The 26171-nt window shown below is 42.8% G+C and overlaps 1 protein-coding gene across 3 annotated transcripts in view; it reads right to left on the bottom strand.

Moving 5' to 3' along the window:
* TRPC4AP (transient receptor potential cation channel subfamily C member 4 associated protein) overlaps nt 1–26171 on the bottom strand; it is a 78604-nt gene that overhangs the window by 4849 nt on the left and 47584 nt on the right. For 2 of the 3 annotated variants that reach the window (XM_058562835.1, XM_058562836.1), the window contains exons 8-14: nt 23181–23366; nt 12334–12500; nt 7332–7463; nt 5527–5585; nt 2850–2951; nt 1591–1674; nt 165–255 (exon numbers count right to left, since the gene is read on the bottom strand). In XM_058562835.1, the coding sequence (XP_058418818.1) occupies nt 165–255; nt 1591–1674; nt 2850–2951; nt 5527–5585; nt 7332–7463; nt 12334–12500; nt 23181–23366 (821 nt within the window). The remainder of the gene's footprint in view (nt 1–164; nt 256–1590; nt 1675–2849; nt 2952–5526; nt 5586–7331; nt 7464–12333; nt 12501–23180; nt 23367–26171) is intronic. The other variant, XM_058562837.1, reaches the window with a different exon arrangement.

Below are 26171 nucleotides of genomic sequence, written 5' to 3'. Positions count from 1 at the left end.
GTTGGAAATTCAGGGGAAACACTAGGGCAATCTGCATTGGCATTTTAAAACAAAGAGATCTGGTCTGCTTCTGACCAGGTGTCTAGGTCTCAGGACAGGAAAACAATGCATGGGGCTGCGGGAAGAATGGGACACCCAACACCCTGGCTCCTCCAGGCCGTTACCTCCAGAAGGCCTCGCTTCAGCAGGAACATCTGGTCAGCATAGGAGGTGGTCCCTCGGAGGAAACTCTCCACAGCTCGGGCTTGCCAAAACCTGCGACCCAAATGTTGACCCCTGGCCCAGGTGGCTAAGACTGCCCTCTTCTGGCCCATGTTCCATTCACCCATGTTTGCTGCCTTTTCTATTCAACAGACGCTTACTGAAAATCAGCCAGGCATCAGGCCTCATGTTAGGCACTGGGGACACAGCAAGAGTCCCCCTCCTCACGGAGCTGACAGCTCAGTGGGGAATAATCCTCTATTTGGTTCTGTCTGGAAGAAGTTGTGTCTCGAAGAAGGTGGCATCTAGGATCAAAGGGCTGGCCCTGGTGAGACACATGTGAAAATGTACTCTAGGCTTTGCCCCTTCATAACAGGAGGATATGAAGAGAGGGGCCAGGAATGCATGAAGGAACCTGATGGACGTGTGTGGATGGGCCACTGAGTTCACTTCTGATGAGCTGTCCTAAAGAGGTGGCTGATGTTGACTGAGTGGGCCCAGAGGGCAGAGGTGGGAGTCGTGAGTGGGGGCAGTCTGCACAAGGCAGGCTGAATTGACATGGGCACATTTGGGCACAGAGCTTACTGACAGCTCATACCTGGCCCTGAGAGAATGCCTCCCTTACCCGCTACTCCTGTCCACACTTCAAGACTCATTTTAGATGAGCTTAAGGAACTCTGAGAAGCCCTCCCTGTCCATGCCCACCCCACCAGCCCCCGGCTGGGAAAGGGGCGTTCCTTTGCTCCTACAGCTCCCGGGGCAGGTCCTGGCTCCATTCCTTTTCACACTGCATTGAAACAGGTTTCTTTTCATGCTTGTTTCCCACAACCCAGGAACGCCACATGGGCAGCGACTAGATCTCCTATTTTTCTTCTACCTGTCTAGCGCCAGCACAGAATAGGTGCTTGCGGAATGCTTGTTCAATTCTTGAAATACGCTGCTGGCACAGCAGAAGCTCCTACATACCTGCTGAGTCAACAAAAGGGGAGACAGTAGCCAAACCCCTTGCCCCCCCAGTAACCAGACATCCAGGGTGGGAGCTGGTGACTAAAGGAGATTTCTTTTTTTTGTGTGTGGGCAAGACTGGCTCTGAGCTAACACCTGTTGCCAATCTTCCTCTTTTTGCTTGAGGAAGAGTGGCCCTGAGCTAACATCTGTGCCCATGTTCCTTTATTTTTGTACGTGGGACGCCACCACAGCATGGCTTGATGAGCGGTGTAGGTCCACAGCCAGGATCTGAACCTGCGACCCCAGGCCACTGAAGTGGAGCATGCCTAACTGAACCACTGTGCCACCAGGACAGCCCCTAGAGGAGGTATTTCTAACCACTTGAGAAACAGTTGGCTGCTGGGCCCCTCCAGATCAGCAAGTGCCTGTCCCCAGACCCACCTGAAAGATGACTCAGCTGGCTCCTTCTTCATGACCTGTAACAGACGAGTTAACAAGCCCCTCTTCCCATCACACACCAAACTCCTGAAATAAAACAGACAGGGACACTGGTGGCAGATATGAGAGGCTAATAGGGGCCAAGTTCCACCTGGCCTAAGGGCTGTTATCTTGGGGTCCTGGGGCTGGGTCTGTCTGCTGGCTTAGGTGGGTGAAAAAACGTGGGGACATTTCCAAGCCTGCAGGATGTCTTCCTGTTCTACCTGGGTCCGGAGCACCCCAAAGACTCAACATCTTAGAACTGAATAGCTAAGTGCATTCACACCATATCTCAGGCTAGCTTTCCCTTCTCAGACCCACTGGCAAGTGATCAGAGGCCAGAAACGCATCTGGAGTCAGACAAGGCTCAGAACTGTTGAAGGGAGGGCTGTTTACACCAAAAGTGAGTTTGAAATACCAAGACAGAGTCTACCAAATAGGGCGAAGTCTGTGCTAACAAGGTGAAGGAGGGAGTACCCCGGGCCCCAGGTTCAGCTCCAGCTGGCCTTGGACAAGCACCCATGCCTCTGGGCCTCAGCTTCCTGGTCTAGATGAGGAAATGACTCAGGCTGCATCACGGGGGAAAGAGGGCCAAGCAGGCAGGGGTTCTGGGCCCTTAAACTCCCTCTTCAAATAAAACAGCTCTACTTTCATCCACTACAGACATTGGGGTGGGTTTTCACTACAGATGTTAGGACATGATTTCACTTGAACAAAGAGTTCTGCTGCCTTTAAAAAAAACCAAAAAAAACACCCTGGGGAATTATGACTCTTGCTGCCAGATATAGTCGTCACTGCCCTGACCCCCATGGGCCTGTGACCTCCCTGCCCTTCTCCCGAAGGTGAGGCAAGCATAACCCAGCTAACGGGACTTGGCAGAGGGCAAGAAAGGAGCATGTCAGCAAAGGTGAATGTACAAGGGAGGGGCAGGGCACATATGACCTTTGGCAGGTGCCCTCTCCGAGCCCCTGCTCCCCCACTTGTGAAGTGGCGGTGATGATGGCACTTCCCTCTTAAGACTGCTGTGGGGCTCCAATGAGATAATGTAGGTGACGTGAGGATAGTGCCTGACACACAGGAGCCCTCAGGACCTTGTAGCTACACACAAGTGAGAAAGGACAAGTACGCACACCTGCGTGCACCCACTGCACCCATAGGTGAGCCCTGGGCATGCAGGCAGCAAGGTGGGCTGTGGGCCAAAGCTGCATCATGTCCACACTCACCTGTCAGTGTTGAGGACCGCTTCCACCTCGGGGATGTTGGCCTTGAGAGAGATGGCACTAAGTTCGTTCAGCTCCTGGTTGTTGAGCAACAGGTATTTGTTCCTGAAATAAATGGTTTGGAGGGGCTAAAGGGCAAGAACCAGGACTGCCGGGTCAGCACTGGGCTAGTTCCCTGCCCACTCCTGTGGAGAGAACCTGAGAATCCCCCAGGGACCCTTCCCCATCACTGCTTACCCTAGAGCCAGCATTCTGCAGGAGGGCACAAGGGCTCTCAGGCGACAGGCCTCAACCTCCACCCTATGCCTGCCACAGTCACCAAAAGCCCCTTCCCTGAGCATCTCCAGACCTTTCTTTTGCCACTGAACATTTCTTTTTGATTTCTCAAAGGCACTTTCAACTCAATGATGTCCAAACCAAACTCATCATTTTACTTTCAAACCTGATCCTATTCCAGCATTCCCACCAGGAGGCCTGAGTTGGCTGTGACACTCTCTCCTTCATCTTTCACATCCAAGCCTGTCATCACCTGAGTCATGTGGACAGAATCAATTTCCCAAATGGTCTCCCCGCAGGAACTGATTCCATACACAGCACTCAGAGTGATCTTCAGACCACGGGAATCTGATCATGTCACTCCCCTGTTAAAAACAGTTTTTTGTTTTTGTTTTTTTTTTTTGCTGAGGAAGATTAGCCCTGTGCTAACATCTGTGCCAATCTTCCTCCACTTTGCATGTGGGACACCGCCACAGTATGGCTGCAGAGTGGAGTAGGTCCAAGCCCAGGATCCGAACCCATGAACTCAGGCTGCTGAAGCGGAGCATGCGGAACTTGAATCATTCAGCCACGGGGCCAGGCCCAACACTCCCAGTTTTGTAACGCTTCAGAATATAAAATCCAAGCCAGTGGACATGACCCACAGGCCCTGCGGCCAGGCCACCAACCACCTTTGCAGCCTCACCCTGAGCCAAGCCCCCCTCACTTGCATCATTGGCTACAGTGGCCTTCCTGAGCACACCGTGCTCCCTCCTACAGGGTCCTCTGCATACACCATGGCTTCTAGCTAGAACACACACCCTCTCACTCTTCCCTTTCATCACAATTTACTGCTTCCGACACTTCAGGTCTCTGCTGACAAGTTACTTCTGCAGGGAAGAGCTCCTGACCGCTCGCTAGCCAGGTCAGGACCACTATCAAATGATCTCTCACAGAACCAGGCTCTTTTCCTCCCCAATACTATCTCCATTTGTCACTATACATTCAATGGTGTAATTCTCTGATTAATGTCCCTCTCCCTGCCAGAACTGTACCCTTCATGAGAACTAGGTTCATGGCTGATTTTACTCATCACTGTCTCCCCAGAGCCTTGCACAGTGCCTGGCACGTGTAAGTGCTCAGATTTCAGAGTCTGATGAAAGCTAGGGACCCACTTCCTCAGGGAAAAAAGTACACATCCTGAACACACGGATGTGTTTTTTTTGTGTGTGTGTGAGGAAGATCAGCCCTGAGCTAACATCCATGCTAATCCTCTTCTTTTTTTTTGGCTGAGGAAGACCGGCTCTGAGCTAACATCTGTTGCCAATCCTCCTCCTTTTTTTTTCCCCAAAGCCCTAGTAGATAGTTGTATGTCATAGCTGCACATCCTTCTAGTTGCTGTATGTGGGATGCGGCCTCAGCATGGCTGGAGAAGTAGTGCGTCGGTGCACACCCGGATCTGAACCCTGGCCGCCAGCAGCGGAGCGCGCGCACTTAACCACTAAGCCACGGGGCCGGCCCCCACATTGGTGCTTTTCACAGAGTTCACATACTTCCTGGAGCTTAAGGCCTTCAGACAGAGAACCTCTCAAAGACGATGGTCAACATGATCAGTATGATTCAGATGCAAGTTGCAAAGTGAAGGCCCCGGGGGCCACATTTGTCCTCAGGCATGTTTTGTTAGTTTAAATTCTTTTGAAACATTGTATAAGCTAACATTTAACAATCAGGACTTTTCACATAAATCTTAATTTCTGGCTTCCTTGGGGGAAAAACCCAGAAGCCATGCAACAGTGGGCCCAGTTTCTGGTACACCAACAGTTGGCAAAAGCTGAGCAGTGCCTGCCTGTATGTTCCAGCTCACCAAGGTCCCCACCACACTGCCTCCCAAATGCCAAGGTCAAGGGTCAGCTGCCATTCACCCCTCCCCTGTACTGTTTTCCTCATAGCAGAGAATCATTCTCCTACCCATTCTCTATCAAAGGCTGAAAAATAAAAATTGAGAGGGCAGACTGTGTTCAAGAAAAATGGAAGAGAGCACATCTCCTTGTGCAGGTAAAGCATATTCCATCTCAATAAGCAAATACTCAGTCCACTTTGCCCATCTGAGGTCCTTCCGGCCCCCGTGAATAGCCAAACTGTCTGCTCCTGATTCAGAGGGGCAGACTGTTCAGAGATGTATTGACTCCAAGGGTATTAAGGGGCCAAGAACCTCCGGAATCACTTCCTAGGGTGGCTGTGAGGGCTAAGGGAAAGCTCAGCATAGTGCCCAGCATAAAGGAAGGGCAGCCACACACAGTAACACTGAGGTAACAGCAGCTCTCGTGGTTCCCAGGTCCTCCTCCTGAGCTGACGCCAGCGATGGGACAAAGACAGGAGAGAAGACAGTGCAACAACTCTCCTTCCAGGGACAGCTTGTACTTACTCGTGGTGGTCGCTGAAACTCTGGAGAAGCCTCAAAAACTGTATCTTCAAGGTGATGTCCTAAAATACATGTGCATCCTTGATGTTAAAACCATAGTCACAACGTTCCAAAAGAACACAAAATGCTCTGGTAAGAGCCTGGGCATGTCATTTTGCTTCTCTGAGTCTCTGTCCTCATGTACAATGAGGACTTTTCTTTAGTCAGAAAACCCTCTGTTGACTTCCACATCTGGCCAACAGCAGATTAAGCTAATGTGGACTCTTCCTGCTACAGCCACACCAACGTACTGGATAAAAAATAACTGAAATTCTTTTAAATGTGAGGCTAAGTTCATAAGAAAAAAACAAAAATCCATAGGAATCAGAAATGAAAAAGCACCAAGTTCCGAGCAACGAGCACAAAAGCTGAAGGTCGGCAGCTCCAGACGGGGTGGAGAAGTGAAAACGAGACTTATTCACGCCAGGGCTTGGGTTTTAGTGCCCTGCAGGGACCAGACAGAACCTTGGGCCCGTGCAAAGCCTGGGGAGCCTACACATTTGGTTAAAAAAGGGTTAGAAAAACCCCACCAACCAGCCCAGAGAGCTGGCAAAGAAGCCTGTCTCTGCCAGTGTGCTGCTGGTGGTAGAGGGGAGCCCCAAGGAGGAGAAGGACCCTGGGGTCATATCGCCAGAGCAGTAGGGCCAAGACCCTCAGCATGAAAACTTGCCCTGGGACACTCTAGCCCCCGAAGTACCTGGCAAACAAAAGCAAAGCAATGTGAAGAAACACTTCAAGGGCCCAGGCTCCACAGGTACTCAGGGAAAACAAGCCTCCGGAAGGTCACCTCTCCATAAACATTACAAAACACGAGGCAACACTCCACCCCAAGTTGAGTCTGAAGACTCAAATACAAGTATTAGTACCCCATGAGCAATCCAAAAAAAGACCATAAAAAAGTATGTTAAAGAGATAAAATGCAACAGAAAAACAAAACATTAACATAATGACTAAAGACCAAGTAGTTTTTGACAAAGAGCCAGACAGAATGCCTAGAAATGCGGAATATATTCACTTGAAATTAAAAACTCAAATGAACGGGCTGAAAGGCAAATGTGACAGGCCAAAAAGAAACACGGTAACCTGGAAGATAAGGCACTGAGGAAAGTCCTCAGAAGGTAGAGCAGAGACCAGGGAGGACCCACGGCACTGGGCCCTGAGCCTCCGCACGGCCCATGAGGCCAGCAGGCAAAGGAAGGTGATCTTCCTTCTGCAAGAAACAGAGGCTCAGAGATTCAGTGACTTGTTCAAGCCCTCCCAACAAGCTGAGTGGCACAACAGGCCTCCTGACTCCCAGCTCAGTGCTCTCTCTAAGGCCCGGTGAGAGAAACCAGGTAGAGGTGAGCCTTTGACCCCATAAAAAAAGCAAGCATCCTAAAGCCCTTTCTGGATGCAGACCATGGGCAGTGCGTGGTTCTAGAAGGCAAAACTAGTATCAGTGGGTATATATTACAATGGGGTAGAGCACAGAATGAGGAAAAACTTGCTGCTAGGTAATGGAGTGGCCCTGCTTGGGGGGAAGTGAGCTCCCCATCCCGGAGGTGTACAAGGGGAAGCTGGCTGGAGGACCTCAAACGGGATTTCTGCATAGGTAGAGGGGTGGGTCAGATCCTTCCCCAAGGCAGCTTCCAATTACGGGATTATAGAGGCTATGACTTTCAGTTTTTGCTCTACTCTCAAAGAAGGAGATATCAAAGGGTCAACAGCAGGTCTTGAAACAACTACTCCTGGCAAGTAAAGCCCATCTGTTGCTGGGATCCCTTGCTCACCGGGCTACAGTCACAGTTCTGGTTGTGACCGTGGAGGACAAGGGCAGATGCTGAATGCTTCCTCCAAATCAGCTTGTCAAACAAATTATTGAGCCCGGGGATCAGCTTGAACTCTGCGATCATTCTGTGAACCTGGATGGGGCACAAAGGCAAAAACATTAAGACAAATGTGCTGCAAAGATCTATCAAAGCCTCATGCTCAGCACGTACAATAACAAGCTTTAGGACGAAGACAGCAACAGTCAGTAGGGATTGTTGAGTTTAAAGAAAACATCCACACTTATTCTGCTCCTCACCACCACTCCCATTATGTACAAATATACTTTTAAACTCTGCTCATTAATCCTCACAACAATTCTAGGAGTCACACTGAACAGCAGGTCCTCTTTTAAGAACACGAGTTTTGGAATCAGATAGCCCTGGTTTGACTCTCAGCTCCACCACGTACGAACTTTGCAATCTTAAAATCCTTAACCTTTCTAGCTCATTCCCTCCTCATACCATTAAAATAAAAATACTCCTCATGCTTCACAGTAGGATAAATCTCAACTGGAGGCATGATAAAAATATTAAAAAAATGAAACCCTAAAGATCCTAGAAAAATCTATGTGAAGATTTTTTAAAAAAAATTATCAAACAGTGAGAAAGACTTTCTAAAGTGTTATACTAAACCCAGAAGCTAAAAGGGAAGATTGTTGAATTCAACCACATAAACCTTTTAAAATTCTCCATGGCAAAACTCACAATAAGCAAAATCACAAGTCAAATATGACAAATGGAGAACATATTGGCAATCTCACGTCACAGGCAAAAAGCTAATTTCCTCTATAAGGAATCCTACGAATCTCTTAAAAAGACCAACCCTACAGAAAAAATGGGCAAAAGATATAGACAAGACAGAGACAGGAAAATATAAAAGGTTCTTTGATATATGGAAAGTGCTCAGCCTCACTTATAATACGGAGAGAAATTCAGATCACACCCAATTTTTCAGTTTTTCAAACTGGCAAAGAAGGAGAAGTTTTATAATAGTGTGTTGATGAGCTGGGCCTTCAGGCACACTCATTCTGCTGGTGGGAGGTCATATTGGTACTACTTGTAGAAGGAGGACAGTTTGGCAATATCTCTAAAAATCACAAATGCATATTCCTTTTGACCAGCAATTCTACATTTAGGCATTTATTCTCAGACAGATCCATATAAATACTAAATGATATACATACAAAGTTACTCATGGCAGCATTATCTGTAATACCAAAAAAATAGATATAACCAGGCTGGCCCCATGGCTTAGCGGTTGAGTGCGCGCGCTCCGCTGCTGGCGGCCCGGGTTCAGATCCCGGGCGCGCGCCGACGCACCACTTCTCCGGCCATGCTGAGGCCGAGTCCCACATGCAGCTGCTGGAAGGATGTGCAACTATCTACTGGGACTTTGGGGGAAAAAAATAAATAAAATTATTAAAAATAGATATAACCTATACTTCCATCAATGGATTAGTTGCATAAAATATGGTGCATTCATTCAATGGGATATAAGGCACCAGTAAAAAAGAATCAAGATCTTTTCATGTAGTGAACTGAACACTCACTAGGATATAATATTAAGAAAGCAAGTGTATATATGCTATATTACTAATTGTGTTAAAAAAACAAGAGGAATATACTTGCTTTTACAAGCATAAAATGTCTCTAGAAGGATACATTAATAACTGTTAAAATTAGATGCTTCATGGAAGAACCAGAATGTTCAGGATCAGATGGGAGAAAGGCTTAATTGATACTTATTTATACCTTTTAATATAGAGCTATGTGAATTATTTATCTAGTAAAAAATGATTTTTTTACATAACATAAAACAAAGCTATTACTACCTCTTCTCAGGGCTGTTGTAAGGACAAAGTCAGAAAATATATGTAAAGTCCTGAGCACAGCACCTGTGCTTATTAATTCCCATTTTACAAGGGGAAAGAGAAGTTCAGCAGGACCGACTTGGGCAAGGCAGTGGTGGAAATGTCACCCTAACTCAGGCGTTCTGACCCTAAAGCCTGCCCCTTTCCAGCCCACCACAGGCATACATTTATCTCAGGAGACTAGAATTTGACAAAACTGTGACTCTGGGCAATGTTCTTCTTTGAGCCTGAGTCCCCTGATGGAAAATGAGGGATAATGAAGCTGTTGAAAGGACTCAATAAGGTAATGTGGAGGAAGCTCAGGGCCTGACTTACAGAAACCACTGGAAAAAAATGACCGCTGTATTGATTATTTTCATTAGCACCAGAGGCACGGAACTTATGACATTTGTGGAGCATTTCCAGTCTAGTGATTTCAATTTTGCCAAGACTGGTCACAGAACTTGGCCCAAATGCGCGCTAATAAGGCCACTTCAAGGAGAAGCTTTCTGTGAGGCCTAGCCAGGGAAACCCTCCCCCTTGCTACCTCAGTCTAGGCAGGTCTGCGAATCCATGTCCCCACAGTGCCTGGCACACAACAGGAACTCAGTAAATGCAGACTGTGCGAATCAGGACGTGACAGCATAACACTGGTTCTCAGTCGGGCAGGCTTCTGAGGCCGTCCAGTGTCCCTCCCAAGGAAGCAGCGGCTATAATCACAGTTTAACTAAAGAACACAATGACTTGTAGCAACTTGGTTAACAGGAAGGTTCAGGGAGCAGGGAACTGTCGTGAGGGGACAAAAAGAAGAACCAGGGCAGCAGAGTTTAAATCCTGGCTCTACTGATGCTTGGAGACTGAGAGCACAGCCCTTTTTGTACCTTGGTTTTCTCAAGCACCAAGTGAGGGGAGACGGGGGTCACCACCTATTGTATAACTTACCAAATACCCAAAAATTCAAATATGAATAACTGTGAAAGTGCCTCAAAAAAGTAAAAATACTCAACACGTGTAAGATACCACAACTATTATTTATTATAACAAATATATACCACATTGAAGGAAGGAGCCCCAACGCTGTGGACATCAGGGTGTGATCTCATCCAGTGTCCTGGTTTTAAACACCAATCATATGCTGACGACCCCCAAAGTTATATCTCCAGCCCTGACCTCTCCCCTAATTCCAGGTGCAGGTAATCCAAGTGCCAATTCTAACAGACACCTCGACCCTAACTTGTTCAAACTGAACTCCTCACCTTCCTCCCTAAGCCTTCCCCTCCATTCCTTACTGGCCAGTCTTAACCATCTCAATAAATCGCAAATCCATGCCCCCACCTGCTCAGGCCAAAAACCTTGGAAGGAGTTAAGGAAGTTATCCTTAACTCCTCTCTTATGCCCCATCCAAACTATCAGCAAATCCTACCTCTTCTACCTGCAAATATATCCAGAATGCAAGCACTTCTCACCACTCCCACCACCAACATGCTGGTCCTAGCCACTATCATCTCTTTCACACAGCAGCCAGAGGGATGACTCCCCATTTCACTCAGAGTAAAAGGTCCTTCAAATGGCCCATAAAAGCCTGATGGGATCTGGCTCCCTACAACCCTTCAGCCCTCCTCTCCTTCCTGCTTGTTCCAGTCCATCCCCCCAGCTGCCTTACTGTTCCACCAACCCACCAGGCACACTCTCACCTCAGGAGTTTGCTCCCTCTACCTGGCAGGTTGTCTCAGGGATGGACATGCCTGACTCCCTCACTTTCTTCAGGACACTGCCATGCCAGATGTCATCTTTTCAGTGAGTCTTTTCCCTGGCTACTCTATCTAAAATTGTTTCTCACTTGTAAAATAGGGATAATTGCACCTATCTCACACAGAGCTCTTGTGCGAGTCCAGTGTCTCACTCCAACAGGTGCTTAAGGACCGCTGAGCTCCTAACACCACCTCTCCTTAATTATCCTCTCCCCTCATGCCTAGTTCCAGGAGAGGGCTACTTCTCGTCTATCTTGAATAGGAGCGCTGCATACTTCTAAAGTCCTCCTTTTCCTTTTGTAGGTTATGGGCCCTTGCCCCTCCCTCCTGGAACTGCTTCAAGGCTCAGGGAACTCCAGCACACCTGGAGGCCCCCTGTAGCTGCCTAGTTTTCAAAACTTGACATAGATCTGGGCTCTGGCCCACCACCCTAGGCCCCCATTAGATTGGCAACTCCTCCAGTGCATCTACAGGGCAGTCATCTTGCCAGACACTGACCCTCTGTTCTTCACATTAACAAGGTCAGGTAGGGGCCAGCCCAGTGGCATAGTGGTTAAGTTCATGTGCTCTGCATCAGTGGCTCAGGGTTCGCAGGTTCGGATCCCAGGCGCAGACCTATGCAATTGCTTATCAAGCCATGCTGTGGCAGGCGTCCCACATATAAAGTAGATGAAGATGGGCATGATGTTAGCCCAGGGCCGACTGTCCTCAGCAAAAAGAGGAGGATTGGCGACAGAAGTTACCTCAGGGCTAATCTTCCTCACCAAAAAAAAAAAAAAAAAAAGAAAAGAAAAGAAAAGAAAACAGTTGGGGCTGGCCCTGTGGCTAAGTGGTTAAAGTTCTACATGCTCCACTTTAGTGGCCTGGGTTCGGATCCTGGGTGCAGAACTACCCTGCTCCTCAGTCATGCTGTGGAGGCATCCCACATACAAAAAACAGAGGAAGATTGGCACAGGTGTTAATTCAGGGCTAATCTTCTTCTCAAAGCCAAAAAAGAAAAAAAAAAAAGAGGAATATTGGCAACAGATGTTAGCCCAGGGTGAATCTACCTCACCAATAAATAAATAAGTAAATAAACAAATAACAAGGTCAGGTAACATACCTAAGCTCCCCACTCCTGCCCTGGGCACCAATGCTCTGCCTAGAAATGATGCCCACAGCAAGGTACAGTGGAAAGACTACAAGCTCTGGAATCAGACTGGTTTCTTGATGTGTAAAACAGGGATAAGGAAAACAACCCCTGCGCTTGCAGGGCTAGAGAGACAGCCATTCTGAGAGGCGGCCTAATGGAGTACACCAAAAGCACCCAGGAAGCATTTGCTCCGGACTACCCCTGTTCTGAGACATGGGGGAGGGGCCCACCTGGTTTCGCTGACGCCCCATCAGCAGCACGCAGAGGACATAGAGCACTTCCAGTTTGTACATGATCTCATGCATAATCTTCATTGACTGAGGCAGCTGGGTCCTTGTTGAAGTGTGAGGCAGGCCATTCTCCTCAGAAGCGCCTGGAGGAGGGAACACAATGGAGGCTGAGACAGCCACCAGGAGAAAGGGTTGAGTCACTTCTTGTGAGGAAACATGTTTCTCCCCCTCAAACCTGCTCTGAACAGACTTGAGGTAACAGAGCCATTAGACTGGGCCCTGAGCCCGTGACAGAGTCTTTGAAAGCCACAAAACTCCCTTCAGGCCCTCAGGGGCCAGGCAAACTTAGAAACTTAGAAAAACTGACTCCGCACATCAGAAGGAAAAAAAAAATTCTTTAACTACATATGGTGACAGATGTTAACTAGACTTACTGTTAACTAGACTTACTAGATTCAATATTTACACAAATATTGAATCATTATGTTGTACATCTGGAACTAATATAATGTTGTATGTCAATTATACCTCAGTAAAAAAAAGTTTTATTCTTTCTCATCAACTTTAAAAATATTCTAACAAAGCACATGCAATAACATGATCCAGTCCTTCTCCCCATATTGCTTTCTCCTGCTACCATCAGACCTCACCCCCCACCCCACCGCACCCCAGAAAGTGCCCAGATATCTAGCAGAAATTGTGTCCAATACTCTTTAGGTCACAAAGGACTCTGAGTACTTGGTCCCTCTGCCTAGATTCCATGAGAAGGCACTGCTGAAAGACTGAGAGGGATCCTTTTTGAAGATGTTTTCCCCCGTTTTTCAAAGAAGACCCATCTAAAGTTTTCTAAGGTTCAACTTTCTAAGGTAGGCTGGGCATCACGATTGCTATTAGTGATACAGATGAACATATCTACTGGCAGATTTTCATTTTACCCAATTTCATTATTAGTAACAACAGCAGCTGCTAAGTAACATTTATGAGACACTTGATATGTGCCAGGCATCGTGTTTTGGGCTTTAGGTAAACCATTTTATTATTCTACTACCACGTTAAAAAAAGTCTCAGTGAGGAAGGTGGGCCACAGTGCAGCGTACTGCTGGGAAGGTGGCAGAGCAAAGTGATGAAGACTGAGGGCTCTGGAATTATAACTAGCCGGCTGTGTGACACTGGGCAAGTCACCTCCTCACTAGGCCTTAGGCTGCTCTGTATAATGGGAGTAACAGTAGTAGTAGAGTGGATGGCCAGGGTGACTGTGAGGAGTGAATGAGAACACAAGAAAAGCCCAGTACCTGATTTTTGAGAAGTCTCACTCTTAGGTCCTTATTATTTTAAAAGGGCACTGGTCAGAGTCAGGAGACCTCAGGAGTTACTTCCCCTTAGTTTTCCCCATTTTTAAGGTAAAAGGATGAATCAGTAACTACTAAGGTCCTTTCTAGCTCCTATTGGAATTATTGCCCTAGAGGCCTTTTGCAAAGGCCAGAAAAACTACCTGGTACAGAGCAGTGGTTATCAAATCTATTTAGGCAGGGTGCTTGCAGAGGTCATGGTAATATCATGACATAAGAACCTAACTTACCCCACCCTACAGACTTGGAACTATTTTTTCCAGCCATGTTATGTCACTAATATAAAATCACAACCCTGGAAGGAGTCCAGCTGCTGAATGAACCATGACTGAGAGGCACCGTGGCAGTTGTTAAGAGTACAGGCTCTGGAGCCAGACTGCTGGGTCTGAACCCCACCTCTACCATTTGCTAGCTGGGTGGCCTTGGGTAAATTTGCTGATGTTGCTATGCTTCAGTATCCATTCTCATCTGTAAAATAGGAATAACGGCAATAGTACCTATCTCTTACCCATGTTACAAAGATTAAAGGATTTAATATATTGAAAAGTGCTTAAAACAATGACTGGCACATGTAAGCAACATGTAAGTATATGTTAAATAGAAGTAAAAAACTAATGCTGTGTTTTTCTGCCAATGCTTGCTTGCTACTTGTTTTCTTCTTAGTTTGCAAGCTCTTAATGAAACTAAAGTGGCACTGGGCAAAGACTTAAGAAAAATTTACTGGAGAAAATCTAATTGAGAAAATTCTACCTCAAAAAACATATACTTTCCTGTACGTTGGGAGAAAAATCATAATTACTCAATTTCCATGTTGGGATTCCTTGGCCCAGCTCCCAGAACAATTTAAGAGTCAACTGATTTGTGGAGAGAATCTGAAGAGCTATCATGTAGAATCCTGCCTCTGCTGCACACTTGCTGTGTGGCATCGAGGGCCTCGGCGTCCTCATCACCTAGCTCAGGGGGTTCTGGGGGCCACTGCAGGAGAGATTGTCTATAGAAGAAGCAGGTGCAGGGTATGGCACACAAGCCCTCCTCAGTACAAACATCTATGGAGAAAGAGAGATACAGGCAGCTCGGACTCTTTCCCAAGTCACTGCCAATTTTGGTGCCTGGTTTGCACAGGCCTGACAAGAAACTCTGGGATAAATATTTTCAAGAAACACAGTTCTCAGAGCAATAGCCAGAGCTTAGCAACAAGGTAATTCCCAAGGAGGAGGATGGGAAAACTAGTTTAAGAGGTCTGCTCTTCCCTCCAAATCTCTTCAGTTCCCAGAACTGATTAAAGTGGTCACCACCCTCCATATGTCTGTACCGCACTCTGGGACATACTCATTCATTTTTTTAAAAAAATAGCTTTGAGGGGCCGGCCCGGTGGCGCAAGCGGTTGGGTGCGCGCGCTCCGCTGCGGCGGCCCGGGGTTCGCTGGTTCGGATCCCGGGCGCGCACCGAAGTACTGCTTGGTAAGCCATGCTGTGGCGGCGTCCCATATAAAGTGGAGGAAGATGGGCACCGATGTTAGCCCAGGGCCGTCTTCCTCAGCAAAAAAAGAGGAGGATTGGCGGATGTTAGCTCAGGGCTGATCTCCTCACAAAAAAAAAAAAAAAAAAAAATAGCTTTGAGCTGTAATTCACATATCATACAATTCACCCATTTAAAGTGTACAATTCAATGCTTCTTAGTATATTCACAGAGTTGTGCAGTCACCACCACAATTAATTTTATAGCATTTTCATCACTCCAAAAAGAAATCCTGTACTCATTAGCAGCCACTCGCCATTTCCCACCAAACTCCTCAGTCTAGGCATCCACTAAATGGCTTTCTGTCTCTCCGGAATTGTGTATTCAGGACATTTCATATAAACAGAATCATACAATATGTGGTCTTTTGTGTCTGGCTTCGTTCACTTAGCACAATGTTTTCAAGATTCATCCAGGTTGTAGCGTATAACAGTATTTCATTTGTTAAATTGCTGAATAATATTCTATTGTATGAATATACTACATTCTGTTATCCATTCATCAGATGATAGACATTTGGGTTGTTTCCTCAATAATTATAAATCTGTTGCTATGAACATTCGTGTGTAAGTTTTTGTATAAACATTTTCATTTCTTTGGGATATATACCTAGGAGTGGAATTTCTGGGTCATATGGTAACTCTATGCTTAACTTTTGGGGAACTGTTTGAAAATTGCCAGACTGTTTTCCAAAGTGACTGCACCTTTTTTCACATCCACCAACAGGGAATGAGGGTTCTGATTTCTCCTCAACCTCGCCGACACTTGTTATCATCTGTCTTTTCAATGATAAACATCATAATGGGTGTGAAGTGGTATCCGATTATGGTTTGGATTTTCATTTCCCTGATGGCTAATGATGTTGAGCATCTTTTCATGTGTTTATTGGCTATTTGTACATCTTCTTTGGAGAAATGTCTATTCAGATCCTTTGCCCATAATTTGAAATGGGTTGTCTTTTTATTATTGACCTGTAGGAGGTGTTCTTTATATATTTTAGATTCAAGTCTCTTATTAGATATATGATTTGAAAAAATGTTCTCCTCCACCCCCCAAAAATGTTCTCCCATTCTGTGGGTTGTCATTTCATTTTCTTTTCTTTTCTTTTATTTCCCCAAAGCCCCAGTAGATAGTTGTATGTCATAGTTGCACATCCTTCTAGTTGCTGTATGTGGGACGCGGCCTCATCGTGGCCGGAGAAGCGGTGCATCGGTGCCCACCCGGGATCCGAACCCGGGCTGCCAGCAGCGGAGCGCGCGCACTTAACCGCTAAGCCACGGGGCCGGCCCGCATTTCATTTTCTTGATGATGTTTTTTGAAGCACAAAAGGTTTTAATTTTAATAAAGTCCAACTCATCTGCTTTTAATTTGGTTGCCTGTGCTTCAGGTATCATCTGAGAAACCAATGCCAAATCCAAGGTCATAAAGATTTACCCCGATGTTTTCTTCTAAGGGTTTTATAGGTTTACTTCTTACATTTAGGTCTTTGATCCTTTTGCATTCATTTTTATATATGATGTGATGGGGGGCGAGGGGGAGTCCAACTACATTCTTTTGCATGTAGATACCAAATGGTCCCAGCACCATTTGTTGAAAAGACTATTATTTCCTCAATTGAAAGGTCTTGGCACTCTTGTTGCAAATCAATTGACCATGTAAGTGAGAGTTTATTTCTGAACTCTCAATTTATTTCATTGTATGTCTCTCCTTATGCCACCAGCACACTGTCTTGATTACTGCAGCTTTGTAGTAAGTTCTAAAATTAGGAAGTGTGAGTGCTCCAACGTTGTTCTTCTTTTTCAAGATTGTCTTGGCTATTCTGGGTCCCTTGCATTTCCATGTGAATTTTAGGACCAGCAAGTCCATTTCTGTAAAGAAACCAGATGGGATTTTGCGAGATTGTACTGAATCTGTAGACAGATGTGTAGATCAAGATGTGGAGTATTGCTACCTTAACAATACTGAGTCTTCTGATCCATGAACATGAGATGTCTTTACATTTATTTATGTCATCTTTAATTTCTCTCAATAATGATGTTTTATAATTTTCAGAGTACAAGTTTTGCATTTCTTTGTTAAATTTATCCCTCAGTATTTTATTCTTTTTGATGTTCTTATAACTGAAAATGGTTTTCTTAATTTCATTTTTGGTTTGTTCATTGCTGCTGTATAGAAATACAATTGAATTTTGTATATTGATCTTACATCCTGAAACTTTGTTGAACTTGTTTATTAGTGGTTTTTTAATGGATTCCTTAGGTTTTTCTCTATGTAAGATCATGCCATCTGTGTATAGAGATAGTTTTACTTCTTCCTAATCTAGATGCCTTTTATTTCTTTTTCTTGCCTAATTGCCTAGCCAGAATCTCCAGTACAATGTTGAATAGAAGTGGCAGGGGCAGACATCCTTGTCTTGTTCCTAATCTTAGTGAGGGAAGAGCTTTCAGTCTTTGGCATCAAGTATGTTAGCTGTGGGTTTTTTGTAGATGCCCTTTAACAGGCTGAGGAAGTTCCTTTCTATGCCTAGTTGGAATGTTTTTATCATGAAGGGGTATTGGATTTTATCTAATACTTTTCTGCATCTATTGAAACGATCATGTACATTTTTGTCCTTTGTTCCATTGATGTGGTGTATTACATTAATCGATTTTCATATATTGAACCAACCTTGCATAAATCCCACTTAGTCATGTATATATATATACTTGCTCAGGTATATAGTCCTTGTATGGTGCTGTATGTGGTCTGCTAGTATTTTGTTGAGGATTTTTGCATCTATATTCATAAGAAATGGTCCTTAGAGTCCTTTTTATCTTTGTAAGGTTGCTTGTAATGTACTCTCTCTCTCGTTCCTAATTTTAGTAATTTGACTCGTCTCTTTTTTGCTTGGTCAACGTATGTAAAGGTTTGTCAGTTTTGTTGATCTTTTCAAATCACCAACTTTTGGTTTTGTGGATTTTCTCTATTGCTTTTCTATTCTCTATTTCATTAATTTGCACTCCAATATTATTCTTTCTTTCCACCTGCTTGCTTTGGGAATATAGTTTCTTCTTCTTTTTTCAATGACATACAGTGAAAGGTTAGGTTAGTGACTTGAGATCTTTTTTAATGTAGGCATTTATAGCTATAAATTTCTAAGCATGCTTTAGCGGATTTCCATAAGTTTGGTATGTTCTGTCTTCATTTTCATTTGTCTCAAAGTATCTCCTCATTTCCTTTGTGATTTTCGTCTTTGAACCACTGGTTATTTAATTTCCACATATTTGTGCATTTCCCAAATTTCTTTCTGCTATTAATTTCTAATATCTCTCTACTGTGACTGGAGTACACAGTTTGTAAAATTTTAACCTTTTTAACTCTACTGAGGATTTTTTATGGCCTAGCATATGGACTATCCTGGAGAACATTCCATGTGCGCTAGAGAAGAAAGTAAATTCTGCAGTTGTTGAGTAGAATGTTCTATATATATCTGTTAAGTCTAGTTGGTTTACAGTGTTGTTCAAGTCTTCTATTTCCTTGTTGATCTATTATAGATAGATAGTATAGTTGTTCTATCTATTATTGAAAGTGGGGTATTCAAGTCTCCAACTATTATTATTGAAATGTTTATTTCTCTCTTCAAATCTGTTAGTTTTTGCTTCATTTATTTCTTTTTGGCTCTGTTGTTAGATGCATATATGTTTATAACTGTTGTACCTTCTTGACAGATTCACTCTTTCATTATTATAAAATGTCCCTTCTTATCTCTGATAGCATTTGTTTTATTTTTATTTATTTATTTATTTTTGTGAGGAAGATTAGCCCTGAGCTAACATCTGTTGCCAATCCTCCTCTTTTTGCTGAGGAAGATTGGCCCTGGGCTAACACCTGTGCCAATCTTCCTCTGCTTTATATGGGACGCTGCCACACCATGGCTTGACAAGTGGAGTGTCTGTCCACACCCACAATCCAAACCTGTGAACCCCGGGCCGCCACAGTGGAGTGCTTCGTGAACTTAACCGCTACGCCACCGGGCTGGCCCTGATAGCATTTGTTTTCAAGTCTCTTTTAGTACAGCCACTCCAGCTTTCTTATGGTTGCTCTTTGTGTGATATATCTTTTCCTATACTTTACTTTCAACCTATTTCTATCTTTGAATAGAGAGTGTGTCTCCTGTATGCAGCATATAATTGGATTTTTTAAAAATCCAATATGACAATCTGTTTTTTGAATGAATTGTGTAACCCATTCACATTTAATGTTATTATTGACATTACTGACAAAGTTGGACTTGCTTCTGCCTTTTTACTTTTTGTCTTCTATATATCTCATGTATTTTTTAATTCCTCTATTTCTCCTTTAATGCCTTCTTTTGCATTAAGTGAATATTTTCTAGTATAACATTAATTCCTTTAATGACATTCTCACCATATTTTTAAAGTTACTTTCATAGCAGTTGCTATAGGGCTTGCCATATACATCTTGAGAGAATCTTTCTCAGATTTATACTAACTTAATTCCAGAGCTCCTATATTGCTCTATACCCTCTTCCCCCTTTTTGTGCTATTATTTATGTATACTACATCTACATATGCTAACAACCCAACAATACAACATATTGTACAATACATTGTATATATTGCTATACACTACAATGTTATAATTATTACTTTACATAATTTTATGTCTGTTAAAGAAGCTGAGAAAAGAATGGAGAACAATATTTATAGAGTTTATTCTATTGATCCTCTCATTTACCATTTTGGTTCTCTTCATTGATTCCTGTCGATTCGAGTTACCATCTGGTATAATTTCCTTACTCTAAAACTTTGGCCCCATCCACTTTCTTTGTGTTGTCATTATTAAATATTACATTTCTATATGTTACAGGTTCAACAACATGATTACAAACATACAGCTTTACACAAGTGCTTTTTAAATTAGTTAAGAAAAGGAGAAGAAATATGCATTTATACTGTCTTTTATAATTATATAATTACCTTTACTGATGCTATTTCTTCGTGTGGATTGGAATTACATTCTGAGGTCACTTGCTTTCAGCCTGAAGAACTTCCTGTGGTATTTCTCATAAGGCAAGTCTGTTAGCAGTGAATTCTCTAAGTTTTTGTTTATTTAGAAATGTCTTTATTTCACCTTCATTTTTGAAAGAAAGTTTTGCTGGATATAATTCTTGGTTGAGTTTTTTCTTTCAGCACTTTGACTATGTCATCCTGCTGCCCTCTGGCTTCTATTATTTCTGATAAGAAGTCAGCTATTAATCTTACTGGAATACTCTTGAACATGGTAAGTTGTTTTTCTCTTGATACTTTCAAGATTTTCTCTTTGTCTTTCAGCATTTTTATTATAATGTGTCTGGGTGTAAATTTCTGAGTCTATACTACTTGCAGTACTTTGAGCTTCTCAGATGTGTACATTAATGCTTTTCATCAAACTTCAACTTCAGGGAAGTCTTCAGCCATTATTTCTTTGAATATTTTTCCTACTCCTTTCAGTGAATTTTTCATTCCAGTTATTATACTTTTTAGCTCTAGAACTTTCATTAGATTCTTTTTTAATATCTCCTCTTTACCGATATTTTTGATTTGACCATCATAGCTTCCTTTGTAACTTCTTTGGGCATAGTTTCCTTTAGTTCTTTGACTATACTTATAACGGCTGCTTTGAAGTTTCTGTTAAATCTGATATCTGGGGCTCTCTCAAAGGCAACTTCTGTTGTCTGCTTTCTCCCGTGTGTGGGTCATACTTTGTTTCTTTGCATGTGTCATAATTTTTGCTAAAAAACAGACATTTTAGGTAAATACGGTAGCAACTCTGGATACTGACTCCCCTTCCTCTCCTTCAGGGCTTGTTGTTATTTAGTTTATTTGTTTAGTGACTTGGCTAGCCTATTTTAGGAAAGTCTATTTCTCTACGTACTGGTGAGGCCTTTGGTGAGCACCTCAGAGAACGCAGCCATGTGTACGTACAGTCTCCCTGGATGACAGTGTTTTAACAGGCCTCTCTTTGGCTCTTTACATGATCTCTGTTAACCTTTCTGCCTTATCTGGTATGAAACTCAGCTGTCAGGCTCCACTAATGGCTGGCTGAATGCTCTCCTGTTTTTGACAATGCCTTGAGGCATAAATTGCTCCCAAGTCTGATTCAATTAAATTAGGGCAGGATTAGTTTTTCAGACTGAGGTTGGTTTTGACCTCAGAAGAGCTATTCTTAGCTGTTTCCCTGGTTCTTGCTTGTGAACTACCTGGCCTATAGTTTAGCTTTTTGTGCTCACTTAAGAGCTAACGGCCTCCTTTTATTTGCTTACCACTAAAATCTACGTTGTTTTTGAGAGTGCCCTTAGGATGAACTTCCCTACCTTCTGTTCCTACCTATTATCATCCTCCTGGCAAAATCTCAGTGCCACTACTCTGAGCAGAATTGGTAGTCTCTAGTCTTCTCAGTTTGCCTCTCCCTGCATGGAACTTCTGTCCTACAAGTGAGCTGGGGAATGGCAATAGGGGCCATAGAATTCTTGGGCTGATGGGCCTGGCGTAGAGCTTCTGTACTGTAAGTTTAGTATGGAGGTAGGTGGAGGAAAGGAGCACGTGGCATTATGTGAAATAAGTGAATTAGGTGAAGTCAGACAAAGAAAAACAAATACTGTATATTTCACTTATGGAATCTAAAAAAGCCAAACTCAGAGAAACAGAGTAGAGTGGTGGTTACCAGGGGTTAGGGTGGGGAAAATGGAGAAATAATTAGTCAAAGGGTACAAACTTTCAGTTATAAGATTAATAAGTTCTGGAGATCGAACGTACAGCATGGTGATTATAGCTAATAATACCTGACTGACCCTAAGAGAGCAGATCTTAAATATTCTCACCACAAAAAAGAAATGATAATTATGTGATAAGATGGAGGTGTTAACTAATGCTAAGATGGTAATCATTTTGCAGTATACAAATGTATCAAATCAACATGGTATACACTTCAAACGTGCACAATGTTATAAATCAATTATATCTCAATAAAGTTGGGGTAAAAAAAAGAAAGGAGTCCCTGACTTCTTGGCTATACTCATCAAGAATTTGGCCTCTTCAACTCAAAATTGGAGGGGATGAGAAAAGCTGGTGGCCTGCCCCCTCAATGAGATACCATATTCCTTGTTTGGGAGTTGAGGGGAGAGGGAGCCACACCTGCCGTTTTGGCCATACCTGCCTGGAGTGGAACTTCCATCAAGCAGAACTTCCAATGTCATAGACCCTCACTGCTCTCACTGAATTTTAGTAAATTTTCTTGAAGAAATGTTTCTTCATTTGCAGTATGCTCTTAGAACAAATTCCACAGACTTTATTTACATGGATGGTTTTTGTTGTTGTTTACAGGTTTTGTTTATAGTTTCACTGGGAAGCAGGTCCACAGAGCTCTGCATACTGCCATCCTGGAAACAGAACTCCTCCATTCACTTTTATCTGCATGATTACAGTGAGAAATCCTGGGTTTGTACAATCTAACCCCATCCTGTTAGCCAGAGTCAAATGCTTCAGGGTTGAGCATCTGACCCAAGATGAGCCTGAGTCCTTCACCAGGAAGCTGGAGCTGAGATTAGGAGTCTACTCATTTACTAGACAGCCTACTCATCAGGACAGAGAGAGGACTAAAGAACCATATAGAAAGTAGAAGACAGAAAGAAAGAACTCTCTGGGTTCCTAAGAATGCTCTGGTTATCGTTAGTCCTGGTTAGTCTGGTTATCTGGTTCCAGTTAGTCCCTCAGGTCCAGTCAGTCCCTTCTCCCTGCAATCAGGTCCACTCTGAGAGAGTTCAAAGAGGTTTCTGTCACTAGCTATCAAAAATGTCTTAACATTCATGATCTAAGACTTTCCTGAGGAAAAGTCTACTTTGAGCAAACTTCAATTAATCCTCCTTGGAAAAGAGGTCAAGAATGGATCCAGGAGCTCAAGGGAAAGCTTCCCACCTCTCAGAAGACCCATCCCAAGTACCTTGACTGTGCTCAGATTCCTCATTAGCCACTCGCATCAGGGCATCCAGCACCAAAGCATTGTCTAGCCACGTGTACCACTCCTCCAACTCCTGAAGGAAGCTGGCTGTGCCTGTTGACTCAGACACCTTTCGAGTCGCCAGCTTGCAAAGCCGCTCAACAAAGCCAGGGATGCTGAGAAGGGCCGCTGCCAAGGAGAGAACAAAAGAGGGAATTTTCAAAACAGACATCAGCTCTAAAGCCCTCAACAAACAGCCTGCTCCTTACCTGTGTGATAGGAATGATTCTTATTCTGACAGCAACTAGTCAGAGCTTCCCTTTAAAATGAAATGCCAAGCCAAGGTAAAATAGTAATTAAGTTATAGAAACAAGGTCAATCTTAGCAGGTGCAGGGAAACAGGCTTTCTTATATTTACTGGTGGGAATACAAATTTGAATAACTTTTATGTCTTAAATCTGTATCTCTTTGAGCCAGAAGGTTCATTTCTGGGAATTTCCCATCAGGAAATAACCAATCAAATATACAAAGATATCCATACAAAGATGTTCATTGATGTGGTTTCTATAACAGCAAAAGATGGAGATAACTACATGGCCATTAATAGTAAATTGATTAAACACAACATATCCTATATAATGGACTACAACACAGACGCTAAGAAAGATGACACATACATCTTTATAAAGTGACTTAAAAAAGATGTTTAAATTTACTTGTTAGAGAAAAAAAATTACTAAACAGTATTGGTTTAAAAATTTAAAATTTTCTTCTTTAAAATATGCACATAATATACACATGAAGAACGGAAGGATATATACCAAGGTGTTTACTGTGTCTGTTCCTGAGCAGGAGAAGATATAAATGCTTCTTTTAAAACCACTTATCTATAGTTTGATTTTCCTGTAACAAACATGCACTGGCAGGAAGAAAGAAGTCTTTTTTTTTTTTTGTAAAGAAAGAAATTGAATAATTACCCAACTCCTATTTCCACCAATCCCATTTTACTCACAATAATGAGTAAGATGGAAATTCTGATCAGCATGAGAGAACATAATACACACTGGAGGCAGGGAAATCCAGATTCAAATCTTGGCTCCATCACTTAACCTTCTTTAAAATATGGGCTAACGTCTCTATGCATTTGCTTGTACAGGCATTAAATCTTCCTGGAAGGACAGAAAACAGTAGCAGCTGCCAAAGGCAAAGAGAATTAGGACACCGGGAATGAGAGTGGGAGCGAAACTTCAGCGAACACCTTTTTGAATCTGTAGATTTTTTTGAACCATATGAATGTATCATCTAATGAAAAATTAATAAATAACTAGATATTTCATAATATCAAGGTACTATTACTAATTTTGAGTGAGTATAACTGTATTGGAATTACGTTTAAAAAGAATCATTATCTTGTAGAAATTCTGAAATATACATAGGTAAAATTTTATGATATTTGGGATTTGCTTCAAAATAATCCAAAGTGAGGTAGGGAGGAGTGAACGATAAAGAGATAAAGATAAAGGTAAAGATAAAGAGAGCCATCAACTAACAATTGTTGAAGTAAGGTAATGGGTAAATGGGGATCATTATACTGTTATGTGTGTCATATATATATATGTCTCTACTTTATATGTGTGAAGTTTCCCATAATGAAAATTTTTAAAGTAAATTTCAAAAGAATATAATATTAAAGAAAATTCTTTAAAAATAAAACAAAGTAGTTAGGAGGATTATATGAAGTCATATCAATTCAGTCCCAGCACAGAGCTTGACAAATAATCTTAGCCACCTTTCCATCCTCTACAAATTAGTTAGTAACTATAAAATAATGTTTGACCTCATTCAAAAAAAAGGAAAGCTAATTAAAACTCAGTAAAATTAACTTTTCCTCACAAAGTCAAACAGAATTACCATACCACCCAGCAATTCCATTCCTAAGTATATACTGAAAGAGAACTGAAAACAGGTGCTCAAACAAATACATGTACATACACATTCATAGCAGCACTATTCATAACAGCCAAAAGAGAGGAAAAAAACCCCAAATGTCCATAACAGATAAACAAATTATGGTATACGTACAAAGAATATTATTCAGCCATAAAAAAGAATGAAACACTGACATGCTACAGCACAGATGAACCTCAAAAACATCATGTCAAGTGAAAGAAGCATACATGATACAAAAGGTCACATACTGTATGATTCTATTTATAAATTTACCAGAAGAGGTAAATCCACAGACAGAAAGAAAGGTGGGTTGCCAGGGACTGTGGGGATGGGGAATAACTGCTTAATGTAAATGGAGTTTCCTTTGGGCGTGATGAAAACGTTCTGGGACTAGATGGAGGTGGTGGTTGCACAAATTGTAAATGTACTAAATGGCGCTGAATTGTTCTCTTTAAATGGTTAATTTTGTTATGTGACTTTCACATCAATTAAAAAAAACCACCAAGATAGCTTTTTTGCTTTTTGGGTTTTTCTGAGATACCATTTTTTACTTATTAGCTCGACAAATATCAAGAAGTTTAAAAAGGCCCTGTACTGGGAAGTGTGTACAGGACGGAAAAATGAACTAGTAATTTCTTTGGAGGGTTAATTTGTCAAGATCTATCAAAGTTTAAAAGGCAAATATGCAGCATATCATATGCTATACACAGGTTGTTTTTTGTAGGAACAAAGATTTGAAATAAACCAAACTTCCACCAACAGGGGACTGGTTAAATAAATTATGGTACACCCATACACTGAAATACTATGTAATTGTAAAAAGGAATCAGATAACTCTATATGTACTGGAATGGAATGCTTTGCAAGATAAAGTGAAGTGAAAAAAGCTGGGGGCAGAATGGTGCCTATTTTACATCACCATCTCTACAAACAGGGAGGAGCCAATCTCTCTCTTTTCCCCTCCTCCACCCCCATGACTGGGCATGTACAGAACATCTCTGGAGGGATACATGAGAAAAGCGTAATAGGTTGCTACGGGGAGGG

This window comes from Diceros bicornis, chromosome 19 (assembly GCF_020826845.1).
Source record: "Diceros bicornis minor isolate mBicDic1 chromosome 19, mDicBic1.mat.cur, whole genome shotgun sequence".
Classification (NCBI taxonomy): Eukaryota; Metazoa; Chordata; class Mammalia; order Perissodactyla; family Rhinocerotidae; genus Diceros; species Diceros bicornis.
This window is presented reverse-complemented; position numbering and strand designations above follow the sequence as displayed.